The 19777-nt window shown below is 39.8% G+C and overlaps 1 protein-coding gene across 2 annotated transcripts in view; it reads right to left on the bottom strand.

Moving 5' to 3' along the window:
* Positions 1 to 18941, bottom strand: part of MEMO1 (mediator of cell motility 1) — a 27634-nt gene extending 8693 nt beyond the window's left edge. The window contains exons 1-6 of one of the 2 annotated variants that reach the window (XR_003373610.2): positions 18455 to 18936; positions 6926 to 7007; positions 5495 to 5563; positions 4809 to 4921; positions 2981 to 3092; positions 1637 to 1779 (exon numbers count right to left, since the gene is read on the bottom strand). Coding sequence is in view for 1 of the 2 variants with exons in the window: in XM_026695452.2 (XP_026551237.1) it covers positions 1637 to 1779; positions 2981 to 3092; positions 4809 to 4921; positions 5495 to 5563; positions 6926 to 7007; positions 18455 to 18515 (580 nt within the window). In the remaining variant the exon portion in view is untranslated. Of the gene's footprint in view, positions 1 to 1636; positions 1780 to 2980; positions 3093 to 4808; positions 4922 to 5494; positions 5564 to 6925; positions 7008 to 18454 lie in introns of both variants that reach the window. The other variant, XM_026695452.2, reaches the window with a different exon arrangement.
* Positions 18942 to 19777: the final 836 nt, after the last annotated feature.

Below are 19777 nucleotides of genomic sequence, written 5' to 3'. Positions count from 1 at the left end.
GCCTCTTAGCCCCCCTCTGCTGGCCCTCTTGGGGACAGTAAGAGGGGGATGTTCGAGGCGCCGGCCCTGCAGGTTCACCCATTGACTATAGTAATGCTCCAGAACCGGTGCCTTGAATGCAGCAGCACGTTGGGAAAAGCCACTGCCACCGCTTTCCCAAAGTGTCGCCGCTGTCGCATTCTGTCTGTCTGTCCGTCCGTCCATCCATCCATCCATCCATCCATCCATCCATCCAAAAGGTCTGTCTGTTTGCCTGCCTGCCTTCCTGCCTGCCTGTCTCTCTCTCTCTCTCTCTCTCTCTCTCCATCCATCCATCCATGTTCGAAGCGCCGGCCCCGCAGGCACATCGGGAAAGTAGAGCAAAGCCAATCTGAGAGGGAGGGAGGAAGGAAGGGAGGGAAGGAGGAAGGAAGGGAGGGAGGGAGGGAGAGAGCGAGAGCGAGAGCGAGCGAGAGAGCACTGATGCATCAGATTGAAATGAGGCCTAGTTTAGACTGAGGCCCTTTTCCACATTGAAACATCTTCGCCAGCACATTGAAACCTCTTTGGCTTCTATTAAAGGTTTTGTGGATGAAACATGGTCAAGACTATCAGGAAGCTCTCACATTTTGTTGAGACTTTAAACAGGATCCATTGGACCAGATCTCCATCCTAAAAATTACTTTTCCCCAATGTATTACAGTGTCAATTCTGAAGAAGGCAAAACCAAAATATACTGGTAAATTACGAGAACACACACACACACACACACACACACACACTCCCTTCTAACCATGCTGGAGCAGGTGATTGGACTAGAATAGATATCTCATTATCTTTCTCCTCCCTCCCTCCTTCTTTATTTCTTTTTCTTTCTGTCCCTTCCTTCCATCCCCCCCTTTCTTTGTCCCCTTTTCTTTCTTTCCCTTTTCTCTTTATTTTCTCTCTTTCTTTCTTTTCTCTCTCTTTCCCTCTCTCAGGCTCATCCTTTTGGATCAGGGGTCGCCAAACTTTTGGACCTCGGGGACCGCCAAACTCATAATTTTAAATCCCAGAGACTACTAATATGAATTTTGACTGACGGTGGCTTTCTGGTGTTGGTGGGAGAGAGAGACAGATCTGATCAAACCTCTCTCTCCCCCCCTCTCTCACACACACAAAGGCAGGGGTGGGATTTAGACCCCTGATCTAAAGCTGTCAAAACTCCCAAAACTGGTCAAGTAGCTCTGGGGAGGCCAGTCATAAATTAGAAAACTTGCTAAACAACCGGTCATTAAGTGAGGACCACTTGTATTTGGTTTGCCAGTCCCCTGGCCACGCCCACCCAGTCACACGACCAGCAAGTCACGCCCACCCAGTCATGTGACCAGCAAACCACACCCTCAAATTAGGCCACACCCACAGAAATTTTGAATCCCACCCCTGGGTGGGCGGCACCGAGGATGAGTTTCTAGCACCAAAAGGGCAGTGGACTGAAAAAGTTTGGGAACCATTGCTGTAGATTATGGATAATAATTCATCACAATAGAAAAGAAATAACTTGGGGAATGTTAACAACACCATGTTTTGCTTTATTTTGCTGAAGCAGGTTTGTTATTTTAAGATAGGTTTAAAAGAGTTATTTTGTGAAGATGTGCAGATATATAATTTAACTTACCCCAATGACAGAAATCAGAGGAAACCACAAAAAGATTACAAGGATCTGCTAAATATTTGCTGAAGAGTTTTCCAAATTCCTGTTCTTTTGTCTCACTCAATGCTCCAACCAATACAGGAACAATAGTAAACTCATCCTTATGGCTAAAAAGAAGAAGAAGAGGATTCACAAAAAGGATTCAGAACTTGAGCAGTGCCCTTTTAAGCTTTTCCTCACATTCAAAGGATTCTGTATGGCCTGATGAGCTCCCTGAAAAAGTCTGATTATTCCTGACAATGAATATGGTTTGGCAAACCTGGCAAAAACATTTAGATTTTGAATTTTTTGTAAATGATTGCTGGGATACCACATACAGTAGTCACAAACGTCAAGGTGCCTGGCAATGTTTTATCTTCCTGAGACACCTGGTTTTAGTTCACTAAGTCTTTTAATATACAAAAAAGCAATGTAAGTTCATCTGTTCAAATCAAAGTACCAATCTCAACCTCAACCACACAAAGACTCAAGATATATTGTTAAAAAATAAAATGGGATTGTTGGTTGCAAATTAATGGTTTGTTAGGAAGCATGCCCAAAAGTGTCAGGGGGAAAAAAAAAGACAAACTGCAGGACAGATTAGAAAAAATAATAGGGTGCAGCAATGAGTAGCATCATCAATTTACATTCCATAACTTTTCAGTCTAAGACATGGTTGTTAGGAGAAGTTGAGCTCTAAGCCTCGCAATGTCGGATGCCTAAGGCTCAAGTCTTTCATTGTTCCTTTGTAACATCTACATAAAACAACTAGGGGAGATCATCAGTTGGTATGGAGATTAGTATCATCTGTTTACTGATTACACCCAGTTACATATCAGTCAGAAAATTTAACCAGTCCAGAATGCAGCAGCCCACATAGTAATAAAGGACTCTAGGCTTGTCTATGTAACACTTTTTAAATTTTGCCAATCATTCCAAATTATTTTTTTAAAAAAAAACACTTATGAGCTAAGTAGAGATCAGAAGCAGGATATTTACAGATTTCAAATTTTTAAATCTCTCTTTATTTAAAAATGTACATATTTTTATTATTAAAGGGACAAAAATTATCTATTGGAAACTATTTTACTCAATCCTGTGCTTTTCTATTCTTCTAATATAGCCTATCTTTACGTATCTAAACGTTTCAGTTCACAGTCCTCTCATTTTAGCTGGTTTGGTACATCAAAGCACTAAGGATTTTGAAGACATAAATGTATTCAATGTTACTAAATAAGTGAGAAAATGGATTTATTACTATACTATAATTATTTATATTATTATTATACATGCAATTTGATATCTGTAATTTTTAAATGATCTGCGTACCTTTCCATGGCTTTAGCAGTGTAAGGCAAGTGCATTTCAATACTGTGTTCATCTTCATCCGTTTGTAAAGACATGCGCTCAAACATTCCAGTCTTCCACAGATCTGCATAAACTGAAAAATTTCAAATATATTAATATATTTTAAAAAGGAACAAATGGATACAGCAGCATAACCCTCCCCTCCCCTTTTCTGCTTTATACGGTAGACTGATGATTCCTGAAGAATTAACACTTGAACCACAGCTTGTAGTAAGAATGCTATTCATAGTAGTTCTGATGAAATCCCACCCCCTGGCAGCCTAGAAACGAAATAGGCCACTCCAAACAAACAAATAAAAAATTAAAACTGGGGAAGGTTTACGCACATAAAAACCAGGAAAATAAATATGCTAGTTTGATTTGTATTTACTTATACATAATGTAGCTTTGAGAACACTAATGTAAGATTTCAACTGTATAAAATAATGACAAAACTGTGGAGTTATGGCACATTTAACAGCTTTTAACATTTATAAAATATAATAAGGGACATTTTTCAGACATAGCTAGTATTTTGGTTTTAGAATCTAAAAGCTTGTCTGAAAATCTAAAAGCTTGTCAAGAGCTAGGTATGCACAAAATTAACCAATCTGAGAACAGGAACATGTCATTGAGGGAGTGAATCAACAATTTCTACAAGTAAATTCTATGAACCAGAGTACTTCTAAGTATCCCAGACATGGATTCCAAATGAGCATTTCACCTGGAACACTTCAATCAGCTTCTAGGTCAGAAACTTTATAATATCCTGGAAAGTACCAACCATCTCTGGAATGACATGGTCAAGTAGGATATTTGCCATGATTGGACTTGGAGTGGGATGTTTCTCAATTCTTCAGAATGTCCTATTCCCAAATTGATGAGTTTTGCACATTCTGATTTAAACCATGAGCTTAATACGGGACTCCCAGATGAAAATGTGGTTAATTTTTAGAGAAATATACATTGGAAATAAACACATTTACTTGTCATTTTGCTATTAGGCTTAGTGTATCGATTGAACGCAGGCACATAGTTTTCATGTGGCTATGAATAACTTTTACTCCTTCCATAGCCACAGCTTACCTAGTCTGGATGTGACTTCCACTTCACCTTAACTTGATGTAATTAAGTATCATCAATCAATGCAGTAACTGAGACAAAAAAACAAAAGTAGCAACAAAGCAGAATTGCTTCCATTGACGTTATCTCCATTGTTCAGGTTTATTTAATCACTCCACGCAGGGTTCTTATTTTAAACGATCTGGTGGAAGGATTAGACTTTGCTCACGCCACACCTGGATGATCTGTGACTGACTAGATATGCTCCTGCATTTTTGTTTAAAACGTAAAATCTTGGAACTGGCAGCTGCCAGTTACCAAAGATGTAGAGAAGTAGCTGCAGAGAAATATAATAGGTAAACAACTGCAGGTTGTGGTCAACTGTGTTGTGTTTGGCATGCACTATGGTTAATATTAAATTATGCTTATATGTAAATATACCTAAGACAGTCACCAACAAGCTTAATGTATACTGTAGCTCATGTACTGAGTTAAGCTTTAACATGGTTTGTATTTTGACTTAATACACTATTTGAATTCAGTCTTTGTGTGTTAAAATTCTATGCAAACGCAGCCAATACATAAAAGAAGCAATAAGTATTAAAACCTTCTGCATCAATACAGCTGCCTTTTTGTGTAAATGGTTAAGAGATAAACTATGCAGAATATACAGTCTCAGAAAAATAATAAGACTAAATTGGCTAAGAACTGGTTTTGTTTGTGCATTGCATGAATTGTGTACAGTTACCCTTTTGATCAATTCGCAAATCATATAGGGGAGTTCTATATATATCCACACTGGAAAGTGCACATCTGGAGAGGGGCACATGATGGGAAGGCCCAAGGATGAAAATTCGCCGTCTGAAGATTAACAAGAAAAAACATATGAGTAAAATGTTTCATAACTAAAGCACATCAAGAGGTCTTAGATTCTCTTGTTTAATTTCCACATTATATTTGCAATGTGGTTGATTGTGGGAAGTTGAATCACATAACACCTGGATCACATGAAGAGTTTTGTATAGAATTTGGCAAGCACAATCCCAGGCAAAAGAGAATCTGCATTGGGACAGGTATAGAGTTGGTATTTGACAATACAAAGGCTTCTTCTGAACACAGAATAAATCTTTCAGATTCTTTTTTTCATTGCAATCTCCCGCTCTGCTTTCCATTTAATTAAAGATGATTCCCCCAGCCATAAAAAATAGATTTTAGACAAGTATTTGGGGGGAAAAAGCATCAGTAAAAAATCATACAGGTCCCCTACATTCTGTACGTACATCTCAGGATCCAGTTGATTATGTTGTAACTCTGATAAACAGATTTCCTCTCCTGTCAAATCCACCTTAAATGATTTTATGTTGTCTTAATCAGTATCTACACAAACTGCATCTGGTTGTAGTTAGGACAAGAATCTTCTTGAATGCTACTTACGTAATTGAAGGATCCACTTGTTTGTATGCATGAGCTGCACAAGACCCACAGTAAGTATATCCTGCATGTCTGCCAAAAACAAAAGGCACTTTCTTTGAGGCTGTTTTTTGAATCTCTGCAGAAAAATCTCAATAAAAGAAATATTTGAGTTTGATAAGCAGATACTAGGCCAATCTATAGATATCAAGTGAGTGCTCCAAGCTAAGTACTAAAAATCAAGGTGAAAAGTTTACTTATGTGGCAGAAAATAAAGTGGGTACTAGCAGTGAGAAAACTATGATGTAATGATCAGATCTGGCCTCCAAGATCTCCTGACCCAACCCAGTGCAATGATTCAAAAGTAATTATTTTATAGATAAAGGTAAGTAAAATCAGGCCTCCTTGGGAGCTACTGTTTCAAGCTGATTGAAGCATATTGAAAAGAGTTCCTGGAATCTTTCCTTGTTCCTCCTGACAAGAAAAACAAGGAATGCCTGTCTGGTCATGCCAAAGACATACAGATTCTGAAAAGTTAGCGGGTGGAAAATACAGACACGTTGAAAGAAAAAATCCTCAGCCCAGTTATTTATGCCATATCAAGATTGTTAACTCTAGGCACAGAAAAAGAAAGTCACATCTGTATATTTTAATTGAAAATTAAAGTGAAAATTGTAGGCAGGAGATTGCTTAGAAGATTTAATATTTTAAGTATTCAACTGAGTAGCAGAAGATGGTTTTCATAAAAGTATAGTTTCCTGTGATTAGGGCTCAAAAAACCGTCTTTGTGAAAAAAGAATAATATGAACATAAAAAAGGATTCTTAATAAGAATTGCTTGGCTAATTATCTACTTAAGTCAGTCTCTCTCTCCCTCTCTCTCTACACACACACACACATATATTAGAAACTAGATATTTCTCTCTCTCTCGCCCTCCCCCCCTCTATACGTGTGTGTGTGTGTGTGTGTGTAAACTAGAGGTATTTTAATTTAGATTAAATATTTAATTTGTCCATTATAAATGACTAAATTCATGAAATGGTTAGCTATTCTAAAATAAATTAAAAATAAGACAGAAGTAGACTGATTCTTATATCTTTCATTCAAACTAGTTTGCCCTCACATATAGCCATAAACTAATTGCTACTGATATCTTGTCAGACTGCGTTCAGAGTAAGCCAGAGCTAATTGTCACAGTGAAACCAAAGCAATTAAAGTGTACCTGTTCTTGTAACTCAACAGTCAACCTACAATAAATGGTAAGAAACTGCTACCAAGAAGTCAGGGGAACCAGACTAGTTCATCATCCAATCAATACAAATTGGGATATGGAAGATTTTGCTCTCTCCAATTACTTGAGGGGAGTAGTAACTTTTTCTAACATCTTTGTATGAATTCTTAGAATAGCCCTTTTATAATCTTCAGTGAACAGGAGGAAGAGGGGGGGAAACTTACGGTGCAATAATGGCTCTAGCAGGTCTTTTGGTAGATTGTACTTGAGAGAGCCAACCTTCTAGTTGTGCACTCAGCTGAGGTCCTACAGAAAAAAAAATGGATTTTTAAAATAATGTTATCAAAGAATTATTCCTTGTTATAGTTTCCCATGTATTTAATTCTTCTTGTACCAGCAATAATTTAAAACAAGCTTGACTTTCAATCAAGCCCTATTGTATTTAATGATGTTTTTAATCTGAAAAACTCATTAGAGGATTATGCAGCTACTAATAAGTAGTTGTCAATGTTTCCCGCTTTGTATTTTAGCCAAAGTTGATCTACTGATGCATTAGTTTTATTAATACCAATGAATGAAATTGAATAGATTTATTTACTGATGCATATGACTTATTTAGGGACAAAATAAACACTGGGTGGGGGAAGACTCAGAAAAAAAAGGAATCAGATTTCTTGCACAGGTAACACGAGACCATGAGGCAAGAATCACAAGAATATTATAGTTTTAAAACCACAGCCAGCTTCTCATTTACCCCATTTGTCATTATTTCTCCAAGCTTTGCTTGGCCAGAAACATATACTCAGTTGATGAAGATAATTCTCTGGTGTACAGATTATACTATCCAAACATATTAAGCTATACCTGCTGAGTTAGCACACTGCTGAATGTAATTAACTTTACATCTGCCATAGCCTCTCTCAAATGTGGTTTATAAATTGCTGTTTGGAGTTCACAACTAAATTAACATTGTTCATTGTTAGAATAGAAAACTAGTTTCCTTAGTGTGATGGATAGGAGACATCAATCAATGAAAAACAGTTATTTTTATGCTAGATTAAGAGCAGTTTGAAACTGCCTTGCAAGATATCTCTTTCCACCAAAACTAAATCCAGGAGCAATTTCTATCTTTTAGATGATAACTTTTCCATCTCTTCAGAAGAGCATCTTTATAACAAGATGTTTTTTAATATTTATTGTGAGTTGGCTAAATCATCTACACTATATTCATTCTACTCTTTATGCACCCTCTCCTTTCAATGCACTTTATATTCCCTGGTACAATTACTTTATACACATAACTACAGTTGTTAAAAATTTGAAAGAAGACTGGTGAATATACTGAAATAAACTGTACCACATAGATATTTAAAAAGGGACAGTGTTTTAAGTCTGGCTTAAGGAATTACTGAAAACTAAAGCAAAACTTTTTAAAGACAATTTGCCTCTAAATAGTTAAAATCATGGTAAATGTGTTAGTACTCACCATGTAATCAACATTTCATTGTTTCAAATAGTGACTTAAAGCAACATTTTTTTCCTCAATGGTTTGCCTAACTGCATTGGCCAGCATAGCCAGCAGCCAGTAATTATGGGAGTTGTGGTCAAGAAGATCTAAAGGGTACCAGGTTGCCCACCAGAAGTGCATTAAAACCCACTTTCATGAACACAGTAGCGTTAAGAAGAGTAAAGAATGAAATAATGCATCATTCAACCATTGTGAAAATCCTATTCCTATTTCAAGGCAGGAAGTGAAAACAAGTTTTCCTTGGAAGTTGTCTGATGCTTATATTAACTGCATTTCTCCCAAAATTTCTCCGCATCAACTTCAGAGTCCAAAGTTGACTTAAAATTACTCCCAGAAATCCTTGATTTAAGGCCTACAAATATATGTCCATGAGCACATAAACTGATCTCTCCAAAAGATGAGCACATTCACATAATGCTAAACCTTTTTTTCAGACAAATCTTCGATTTAGAAGTGCCCTTTAAAACCCATTATATTTGCATAATGTTTCAGTAGCTTTCACAGGTTTCTGAATATGTTTTCTATTATATTTTTGGTCAAGAGTTACTAAACAAAAATTATATATTTCAGAGATTCATGTAGAATGAGAAAGAAATGAGGTGTAGCCTAATCTATACAGTATTAGAAGAATGCTATCTCAATGTCAAGAGAAAACTTGACAGAAAACTGTAGTCACTTAATAATCCCAAAGAAATGTTTTATTTAATGTGTTTTAAAACTACAATTTAGATATGCTTTGGTAAGGGTAGTCAAAAGAAAAATGTAAAGTAAGGTTTGACCACTATCCTTATTTCGGATTCTGGGAAATCTTGCAGGGGTGGGATTCAACTGGTGTTACTACCGGTTCGGTTCGGTGACTACCTTAAGCTGTGCCACCCAGACATCTGAAAAGCGAAAAGCCTCTTCTTTCCTGCTTTTTCAACCTCAGCTGTGCCACGCAAAGCAGCGGAGGTTGATAAAGCAGGAAATAAAGGTCAGGTAAGAGCCCGGGCAAGTGGGTGGGCCAAACAGCAGCAAACACAGAACCAGTTCGGTGTCTGCTGCTCTTCAGAGCTACCGGTTCTTTAGAACCAGGCAGAACCGGTAGCATCCCACCCCTAAAATCTTCTATTTGTGACTGAAATATCAAAATCATATAGCAGTGTGTTTCTGTCCCAAGGTTTGTTAGCATTTGACTAGTTTTGGACCTATCGGATGTATTCTTTTTATTAAAATCTTAACCAAATTTTGGAAAACTTAACGGAATACTATTATTTATGCACTTATATCACATTAAACACTGACAAAAACTAAATTTTGAGGATGTTTGATAGTTATAGAGAGAATGAAACATGATTAGGAATATTATATCTGTATGACTGAATTTATAATACAGTGGAATTCCAACAAAGTCAGCTTGATTCTCCCAGATGTATTTTGTAAATATATTTCTAATCATAATCCAACTGACTCTTCTGTGAATAATAAGGGCAGAGATCAATATTTAGTAACATTGGAAAAGTGATTTTTTATTTTAAATAAATCAAACTATTAAATATTTTAACACAAAATAATTATGAAAGCAAATATTCTCTGATATTAGTTGAAAAGGTGCTTTTTCAGGAGGCAACTGGACCTCCTTGTCTTTTTCTTTTGAAGACATTTCACTTCTCATCCAAGAAGCTTCTGCAACTCTGACAGGATAGTGGAGAATGGCAGGATTTATATTCCTTGCAGACAGCTGGTAATTTACATCCTTTTAGAGGGTCATTGAAGCATTTGGGAGGTTTATCTATGTCCCCAGAGTCACCTGAGTAGTGCTCCTCGTTCCTGTAGTCTGCAATTTTTCCTCTGGAAATCCATTTCTACTCCCACACCATTCAAAGGGTTTTTATCCCAAACTGTATAGCTAAAAGTTTGAGACTGAGAATCTCTATAGTCCCTGATATTAGTTAAGAAAGTTTCCTCAGGACATCTAGTATAAATGGTGTGAAAATAAAGATTAATAAACAAGCTATATCTTAACTACCAACCTAGACAGTCTTACATGGTTTATAATTTGACAAGTCTACATTTATCTGTCTGTTAGGATCTAAGGTTTCTCTGACAACAGAAGTCAGCCTTCACTTGTGCTACTCCCAATCTTGGAATGCATTCAGTCAGAAGTTGCATTCCACCCCACTGCTTGGCATTTGTAAAAAAAAAATTTATATATCTATTTCATTGTCAGAACTTTTAATTAATGTTAAAAGTAATAGTATTAATTTTAATTTATGTTTTTAATTGCTTATACTGATTTTATATTTTAATTTTGACAGCTACATTAATTGTTCATTAAAATTGAAAGGTGGAACACAAATAAAATAAAAACCAGACTCTGTTCAAACTAAAGTGTAGTCTGGTTTAAACAATGCGCTAAACCAAAATGTGGCGTGTCTGTTTTTTGTTTAGACTTGTTTTGCACTTTATGCCAAACCGCTGTTTGTTCAATCACAATTTACTTAATCAACTAAAATTGCCTAAACTTGCCCAAGCATATGCCATGCTTTACAGGATGCAGTGTTTATTCAATGTGCTAAGCTAAAGTGAAACAAAACCATTACAGTTTAGGCCAATATAAACTTAGCAAATGAAACAAGTAAAACCACTGAGATATCCGTCTGTCTGTCTATCATCCTTTTTGCTTAGCATTAATTCCTTTTGTGCATACTGGTTCACATACACACAATGCTTAATAGTATTTCGTATTAGATGATATATGCAAATTTTAAAATGTAAGCAGCAATAGCACAAGAAGCAAAATGCTTCTTGAATGGATGAACTTTTCCTATTTGAGGAAAACATACAACTCAGGCAATCAGAAGATAAGAGGAATACAACAGATTTCTATTTGACGTGACACTATTTGAAATTAAGTTCTTTTTTCATCATCCTTCATCACATAGCATCAGCATTTCAGAGAAATAAAAAGAAACATTTATAATATAAAATGGTCAAATGAAAGAAAATAATTGAATTAGCACAATTTTTATGATTTTCAAAATACAACTTTACAGCTAATACTTTAACATTTGTTAATCAATCCATCCAAGAAAGTATAAAAATATTCAGGTTATTTTTAAATTTTACATTGAATTGTCAAATGTTGAACTTTTAGAGATCTTTTGGCTCATTTGTTTACACTTTACAGTATTTTAGTTCGTTCTATCTATCTATCTATCTATCTATCTATCTATCTATCTATCTATCTATCTATCTATCTATCTATCTATCTACCAACCAACCAGAATCTGCCAATCTTGGATAAACTTTTGTGCCTGATGAAAGTTCTAGTCTTTAAAAACATATGCACATAAAGTTGATGATCCCAAAGGTGTCAGTCACCACACTCTTCTTAAAAGAACATTTGCTTGCAGATCATTTTATACTTTGGTGCTTAATCAGCATTTACTTCAGCAAAATGGGCTGGCATATACAAGTTCTTTTGTGATTACTGAGCTCATGTCAGATTTTTTTGTAGAATAAGCAAGAGATCACAGCAAACCTGTCTAGCCAGCCAGTTCGGTTTTCTGTCTTGATGCCAATTCCCTAGAGTAGAGAATGTGTTTACTCTGCAGTACATGCAAGTTTGGACACAATAAGAGTATCTCCACATCATTTTAAATCCATTACTTTATTTAAATTTATAATTTGCCTCAAGAAATCTCAGGACTCTGATTTAGCTTTGTGGAAAGCGAATGAAAACTTCATTCACCTAGACATTTTTTTCTAATTTCCACATACAGTGTATTCAAGACCTGGTATGGAAGAGAGGAGGTAAATCTGAGGTAGTCACACATTTGTGTGTCTCTCCAAATTTATGCCACTTAACTTCTGCTCTTCAGCTGAAGACTCACATTTATTTCTAGGCTTGTGCAAAAATACGGATTCAAAAGGGAACACATGATTCAAAATATGTAGAGCACAAATATTACATCTGTTAGCAAATCCTTAAGGAAGCTGCATCTTTTCCTAACTCACATAAGCTTTGCACATGATTTAAGAAGACACCAATAAATGCAGTGTGCATGTTTCTATGTCCTCTAAATCAGGGGTCCCCAACCACCGGGCCGCGGACTGGTACCGGTCCGTGGAACATTTCCTACCGGGCCGCCGATTTGCTGGGCGCTGCCATCTTGTTTGACAAGAAAGTGCTTCCGGGTGAGCTTTTCCGGTTGGAAAGCGGCGTTTGGGTCCTGAAGGAATCCTCGCGCCTTAGTTTCATCGAGGGGGGGGGGCTTCGAACGAAACTAAGGCACGAGGATTCTTTCAGCACGCAAGGCAAGGCGAGCCGAGCAACCGTCCCGAAGCCGTCCCGAAGTGAAGCCCATCGACAAAGGTACAAAGGAGGAGTTGAAGGTGGCGGGGAGAAGCAGGGGACGGCTGGCTGGCCGGTCGCTCGGCTCGCCTTGCCTTGTCATGCGTGCTGATGCCGGTACCGGGCCGCGGATCATTTTGTGATGCCGGTACCGGGCCGTGGCACAAAAAAGGTTGGGGACCACTGCTCTAAATCACTTTTCCCATTCAAATTCAGACTGCTGAACAATTATGTTTCTTTGCCAAAACAGTCCTTCTGCCCTGTCCTCCTTCTGTAATGTACACTGGGAATTTATTAATAGGAACAAAAATCTTTATTTCAAGTGATGTAATACGGTTTTCTGCCTTAACATTAAACTTTCCAACTACAGTTACAGCCCCAAAATTTCCAAACTGACCTCATAAAGAGATGCTAGATCCATTTCTGATTTAGTTATTCCTCCTCTCCACTTTTATAAACAACTAGGAAATGCAGATGTATCTTATGGGGGGAACCAAATAGAAGGGATATGGTAACAAATAGAAATGGTCTAGTAGCACCTTTTCCAACAATTTTTATTAAAAGATGTAAGTTTTTCTGAGCTACAGCTCACTTTACCTTGTGGATAGAAGTATATCTAATATATATATAACTAAAACAAAGCTGAAAGACATCATGAGGTGAGTGAAAGGTTCCCCATCAAAGACATTGGAGTCAACTGCAGTTCAATTTTTTTCTTGTTTCCACAGTTAAGACTGGACTCTTATACCAACTCTTCCACCACAATGAATAATTATTACCCACAAAGAAGATTCACATTAAAGCCCAAGGAATTCTGAGCCCCTGCAAGGCTCACCACACGAGCAATCTATGGTATATAATCTGAGGCCTCCCATTTATAACAAATGTACAAGGTATCCTGTTCAGGAAGATAGTTTTTAGTATACATTTAGTCTTCAAACACAGTGCTATCTTTTATCCACTGCTATTAGGATAGTAGCCAGATTTATGGTAAGTACCTTTCAGGTCACCAGAAGACAGATCCAGTAATAAAGGACTGGCTCCATCTCTCCTAGTTAGAAAACAAAGTTTAAGCTTCTTCCTAGCCTATAGAAAAAGGCTCCTTCCTTTAGCAATGTAGTCACTTCAGCTGAGTAATTCAACTTCCCTTTCATTGTGTATTTTATTGTAATAACAAATGTGTAACCAGTAAGACACATGGAAAAAGAAGAAGCACGGTATAGGAAGGTAATGCACATCCTAGATCCTGGGAGCCACTTTCTTAATCTACTTTTCTTTCTAACTAGAATAAGATCATCAAAATCTCCTTGTAGTGAATAAGATACTGCTGGTCTTCTTGGTCACTGAAGATGGATCTAAGATATAATACAGCATTACTCAAAGGTTGGTCAGTTATTATGGGCGCCCCAAATCTATGTCTGCAGAGATGAATATATATTTTAAAATGTCTTATAGAGGTAGGTGATTCCACTCCAAAGCTATTTAAAATGTATACTAACATTACACCCATAGAATTTAAAAGCAGGCGTAATGTTAATAAGATAGAATCCCACCCCTGGTTCTAAACCATGAAGCAAAGATTTGGCCAGAAATACCTTGTACAGGTTCCCAAGAACACTCCTATCTCCACAACCCTTCAAACCAAGGCTTGGGTTATCAGAGTCCTGGATTCCTGGTAAAATAAGTTCACAGAAAATTAGTTTGGGGTGGGGGGGGTAACTAAGAACATATATTACTGACAAGACCCATGTAAGGAAATGAGATGGCAGGAACATGTATCTAGTGGTTCAATACATATTAAATACCTAGAAATAGAGCTATTGGCTTGTCCTTGAAATTCAGTGCTGTGATAATTGTGGTTTTATCAGCTTTATAAGGTTCAGCCACCCAGGTAATAAGTTCTCTTTCTTGGCATTGCATCTCTGAGTCAAGAAAACCTTCCTTCCCTCTTTGTTAATTGTAACTGCAGGTCTAGAAACAGTAACACATCAAGCTAAACTTTTGGCATAGAGGACATTATGAAAGCAGCTTGTCTAGGTAACCATAAATTTGCAGCCACTGGGTTCTTAAAGGGCCTAGAGGAGACATTTTCACATTTTGATGAATAGACTCAGTGACAAAACCAGACTGAAAAAGAGAGCTGAGAAGTGAAGCTGATTGCTCTTGCATACAAATCTGAGGAAACTTTGTGGGGGGAAGAGGGTTCCTTGTTGGGATATTAGGTAAGTTTCTGACAAATCCACTAAAATTAGAAAGTTAATTCCTTTTTTTAAAGCTTCATTGCCTGATAAATTTATTATGAGGGTTCAGTTCAAGACAGTATTTTGGCAACGGAAAGAAAAGGTGGGGAACCGAATGTAGATCTCTTCGGGGATACAGTAGATACTCTCAATCTACCTGTTTTGGTAGGTGAGGTTGTAGGTATGTCTGAATTTCTGTAGTTGTAGGGCCAGTTAAAAAGTAATGGAATAAAGCTGAGAAATGTCTACCTTGGTTCTTGTGTGCTAAACCTGGCAATGTTTTGGTTATTGAGTCTGGGAATCCAAGAGGGTGTATCACCCAAACCTGCTGAGAACTAAGTAGGGAATTTTATCTTTGGTGGGAAAAGAAGATGCAGGACATCTATTGCATTTGCTTTCTTCCTTCTATTCGGCTATAGGCAAAATCAGACTTATCAGTACTTATTGATTATTCTAATAGCTTCTTCCCAAAGAAAGGCTTTGCTGCAAGTTTGACTTTCAACTGTTGGTTGGTTCAGGCAACCTCTGAGTCTGTAATGGTATCTGGGAAAGTGATTGGGAGACAAGGCAAAAAAAAATCTACCTAGGGAGTGATCAGAGCTGGATCACAGCTGGATACTGGGCAAGGCAAGAGGCTCAGAAGAGACCCTACCTAGTCTCTCACAGGTATTTCCCAGTGCCTACTCAGCTGTCAGGGAAGGAAGAGGTTCAAGGAGCCATCCTCTGTAACCTTCTCGTCATCCTGTCGGCCTCTTAACCAGCCTCAGCCTTCTGATGCTCAGTGCTCCTATTGTAATAAATGGTGGGATGTTCATAGACTTGCCCACATTATGGGCCTGCTCAAGACTTTGCAGTGCAGGAACTGGCCTTCAACCTTGCAGGGTTATTTGCAGACTTGAAGTAAGCATTGCCACTCATCTTCCTGCTGTGCCCACCTGGTGGTCTGATCAAGCTCTTTCACAATCTTCTACATTAATCTGTCAGCTTGGGTATGTAGCTAAAATCTCCTGCTGTCATATCAATCAGCCTACAGAGAATAGCCAGGAAGCATTTTTGTATACTATTGTGGACAGAGTGCTTGTTAACAATTTCAGGGCTCTTTCTCTTAGTCTCTCTCATTCTGGATTCACAAGTAGAGTTGATGGAACATTTCTTTTGAAAATTCCTCTAGAAGACAAAGACCATGAGGAAAAAAAACCTTAAAGCCTGCTTTCTAGCTGGAAAAGATGGAAATCTCCTTCCTTACAAGCTTCATTTCTGGTGACTGAGAATAGTATCTGCCTGTGAAAGGATTCTTTCTTCCACAGGCATTCTTCCACTCAACTGCAGTCTACTTTTCATTTTAGGATTGAAGGCCAAGAGGAGGCTACTGGCAAACTGTGAAAAGAACTCCAAAGGGCTAAGAAAAGTAGGCGACGCTGTATAAACAGCAGCAGATATAGCTAGCCATTTAAGGCCATAAACAATACAGTTTTGTCATTGCTTTTTTGCTCCAACAACCATATCTCCTTATTTTTAACAAGGAGTATGCTGAGCTTTCGTGAAATGCTAATGTTGGTGAATCCATATAAAGAGGCTCAGAATATCATATAGATGTGAAAACCTAGTAGCACATGGCTTACACTTCTCTATAATCTTTAGATCATTATCATCATCCAATATAATGATTGGTTTGAAATTAGTCCTATTTTCTGTCCTCTTTGGTGGATTTATTTGTCTAAAAAGTAATACAGAACACATTTAATCACATCTTCCCAGATGCCTAAACAATAGAATTGTATTCTATGTTGCAAAGATTTGAAACTAAAAAAAGCAAAGCAGGCTATAAAATTAAATTATAATTTCTGCCAGGAAAGATTTAGTTTAAAATTTTAAGCAAGTAACAAGTAGCCTGATATGCTATATATATGCTTGTCAAAACTGATGTTCCCTCTCTCCATCACATTTTTCAGATGACAATATACATTCAGAAGGTAGATGAAGTAAGCATGTGTTGCTTTCCTGGCTTTGTCTTTCCCTAGAGAATTTTTTTTAGGACAAGTGAAATATGAGCACATACAGAAAAAAAAAATCATAGTGTAGGCAATGTGAATCTTACATCCTGCAGAGGGCACTGTTGTGCACGTTTTCTCAAGAAACTACTGTATAAGAAACAAAGGTGGGGGGGGGAGAAAAATATTGATATCTGGTTAATTTACCGATACTGGAAATCAAGTGACATCTAAATGCACCCGCTTAAAAGCATTGTCTTCTTTACAATCTCACTGCATGTGTGATGCAGAAATTCAAACACGGACAAACAAAAAGATTTTAAAATAACCTTTCAAAACCTTAAATCCTGCATGCACTGGCATCTTTCAATTCCATGGGATTTCAATACAGAATTTAAAAATGTATTTTTCAAAATTGTTCCACCCCACCCCACCCCCGGATAGTAAGGACGATGAAGCCCGAGTAGACAAATGCCTACTAGTCGGGTCCTGAGTTACAACTGCTGCGTTCCCACAATGCAATTCGCCCCCTCCCTCGCTTTACCCTAAATGACCCCTTTTCATTCACATACACACTTCGGGGATCTTGGTCGGTTCCCCGACTCCACACGAAACCCACCCCCACCCTAGAGGGTTCCTCATCGGTCCTTTGTCCTCGGCACCTTCGCTGAAAGGCGCTGTCCGCTTCCTCTACGGGAGAATATTATAAAGCGAAGTAGGGGAGATTTCCGGGGCCAGCCTTAAGATTTTTTTCCTCCAGGCTCTGCCGATTCCTTGGGGAATCGATCCTCAGGCCAAGCAGGTCATTGTTTCGGGGAGGCAGAGGACGATTAATTGCGGTGGTGGGATCTAGAAGAGGGTCCCGGCATTCCCGGCGAAAAGTGCTGATTCAGTCAAAGGCCCACCCGGGCCCCAGCGATCATGGGGGGGGGCCTCTTCCGCAATAAACCACGCCGGCTCCCTCGATTAATCGCTGCTATGCCCTCCACCCCGCCACCCCCCGAGAAGTAACAGGCGCTTTCCCGGCTTCCTGGCAAGGTAACGTCGGCCGATTTTGCAACACGTCTTCTTCCCCCTTGGCCAATGCTCCCCCCCTAACGGCGATGGCACACACACACACACACACCCCGAAGTTAATTTCACGGCAGCTTAAAGCACCGCTCGGCAGCGCCCTACCGGATTCAATGGGATTTCCTTCTCAGCAAAACGCGTCCGAGATTGCAGCCTTATTAGGACAGGGACTTTGGTGAACTGACAGTCGACTTTCCCCCCTCTTTTCGGGTGGCTGCAATTCAAGGGGCATCGCCAAAAGCTAACGCCGCCCGCGATCCTAAGTTTCCCGATCCGCCTTTCCGTTGTGTGTGCAAAGTGGCCTTTGGGAAAGAGCACGGATTCAATGCCTCCGGGCACAGTTTTACCCCTCCTTCGCGTCCACCGTTCAGCGTTAATATTCCACTTATTCCGAGATTTACGGACTTGGCTTTTGAAGCATAAAGCACAGCGGAGCAGCTCTCCGTTGAACGAAAGGGAGAGTTTCGGGCGCTAAAAATCGCCCCAATCCCCCGACAGACCCCCGCCGCTCCCTCAACTTGGCTCCTCAAGCAGGCCCCGCAGACAACCCCCACCCAACCCACGGAGGCTTGTGACCCAGCTCGTACCTGAGGCCGTGTACCAGCTGCCGGCATGGCTGGCCTCCCGGCAGAGCGCTCGGTTGGACATCTTGGTGCCTGAGCCGCCTATGGTGTTGGGGGAGTGTCGGGAGGGGGGGAGGGCAGGAGACGAGTCCGGCCGCGGCGGTATTAAGTCCCCCTCCTCCCCCGGCAGAAGTGAAACCCCCGGGAAGGGGGAAACGGTGCTGCTGGAGGAACTCCGGGGTATAGAACGCAAGGCAGTGGAGGCGGCACGCAGCGAGACGCTCGGAAATGCCGTAGGATCCGCCGGCCTGTGTGCAGACAGCGGAGGAGAGGAAAGGAGGCGGAGGAAGGCAGAGCCTAAAGGGGGGGGGGGGACGGGACAAAGGCCAAGGCAGCAACCGCCGCCTGGGCGATCCCCACAGAGCAGGCGGTAGCCGCCGGGTTTGGCCTAACTCGGCTCCTGTGGCATAATAACTAGAGCAGCGTGGCTCTCCATTGGGCAAAGGAAAGCAAAAGATCCTGTGGCGATTGGGTAATGGTTTTCCCTGTTCGCCGGACGGGCAATAATCGCAGCTTCCCATTGAGCAGCGCTCAGAAAAGCCGCCTCTCGATTGGCTGATGGGAAGGTTGCGGGCGGGATCATTTAAGATTGGTCCCGGGAAGTTGCCGTGGCGATGGCATCTGGCCTCCCTGATTGGGGGGTTTGTGTCTCTGAGGTGAAGGGAAGATTAGAGGAAGAGGTGGGCTTGGGAGAGGAGGAGGCGGGATCACCTCGAGGGGATAAGAGGGTTGCTGACGGGTTTTGGTTGTTTTTGGGGGGGGCGGGGGGGAGCTGCTCAAGGGAGGGGGTGGAAAAGCGCGTGTGAGAGTCGCTGCTTCTGCTCTGCATGGTCCGCTCGAAAGTTAGACTGAAAAAGAAGAAAAAAGGTGGATTCCCGGAAAAGATTGTCGCCGCTTAATATTCCGGAAACTGGTGCACCCGGAGGTGTTGCACTACAACACCCATAATGTGTGCAGCTAGCCTCGGGTACTGGAAGTTTTAGTCCAGCACGTTTGAAAGCTTCCAAATTAACTCAGTTTCTGGCAGCTGCTCAGTTTCTAATTTAAAAAAAAAAGCAACGGAGAAGGAAATTTCTTTGCCTTTGAAAAAGAATATAAAGTATTGTTGGGAAGAAGAAATCCGGTCTGGTTCGAAGCCGGGAGAAAGGTGCTGGAAATAAAATGAAGGCTGACTGGCTGCAAGGAAACTTCAGATTCCAGAAACTTTAGTGCCAGCAGGAAATGTTTCTGGGGTGGCTGACCCCTTGGTTTTGGAATGGATGGTTTTTTATGGGGTTCTGAGATGCT

Source organism: Pseudonaja textilis, chromosome 1 (assembly GCF_049901715.1).
Source record: "Pseudonaja textilis isolate UNSWEBS1 chromosome 1, rPseTex1.2, whole genome shotgun sequence".
NCBI lineage: Eukaryota > Metazoa > Chordata > Lepidosauria > Squamata > Elapidae > Pseudonaja > Pseudonaja textilis.
The sequence above is the reverse complement of the archived record's forward strand: the minus strand, read 5'-3'. Positions and strand labels throughout refer to the sequence as shown.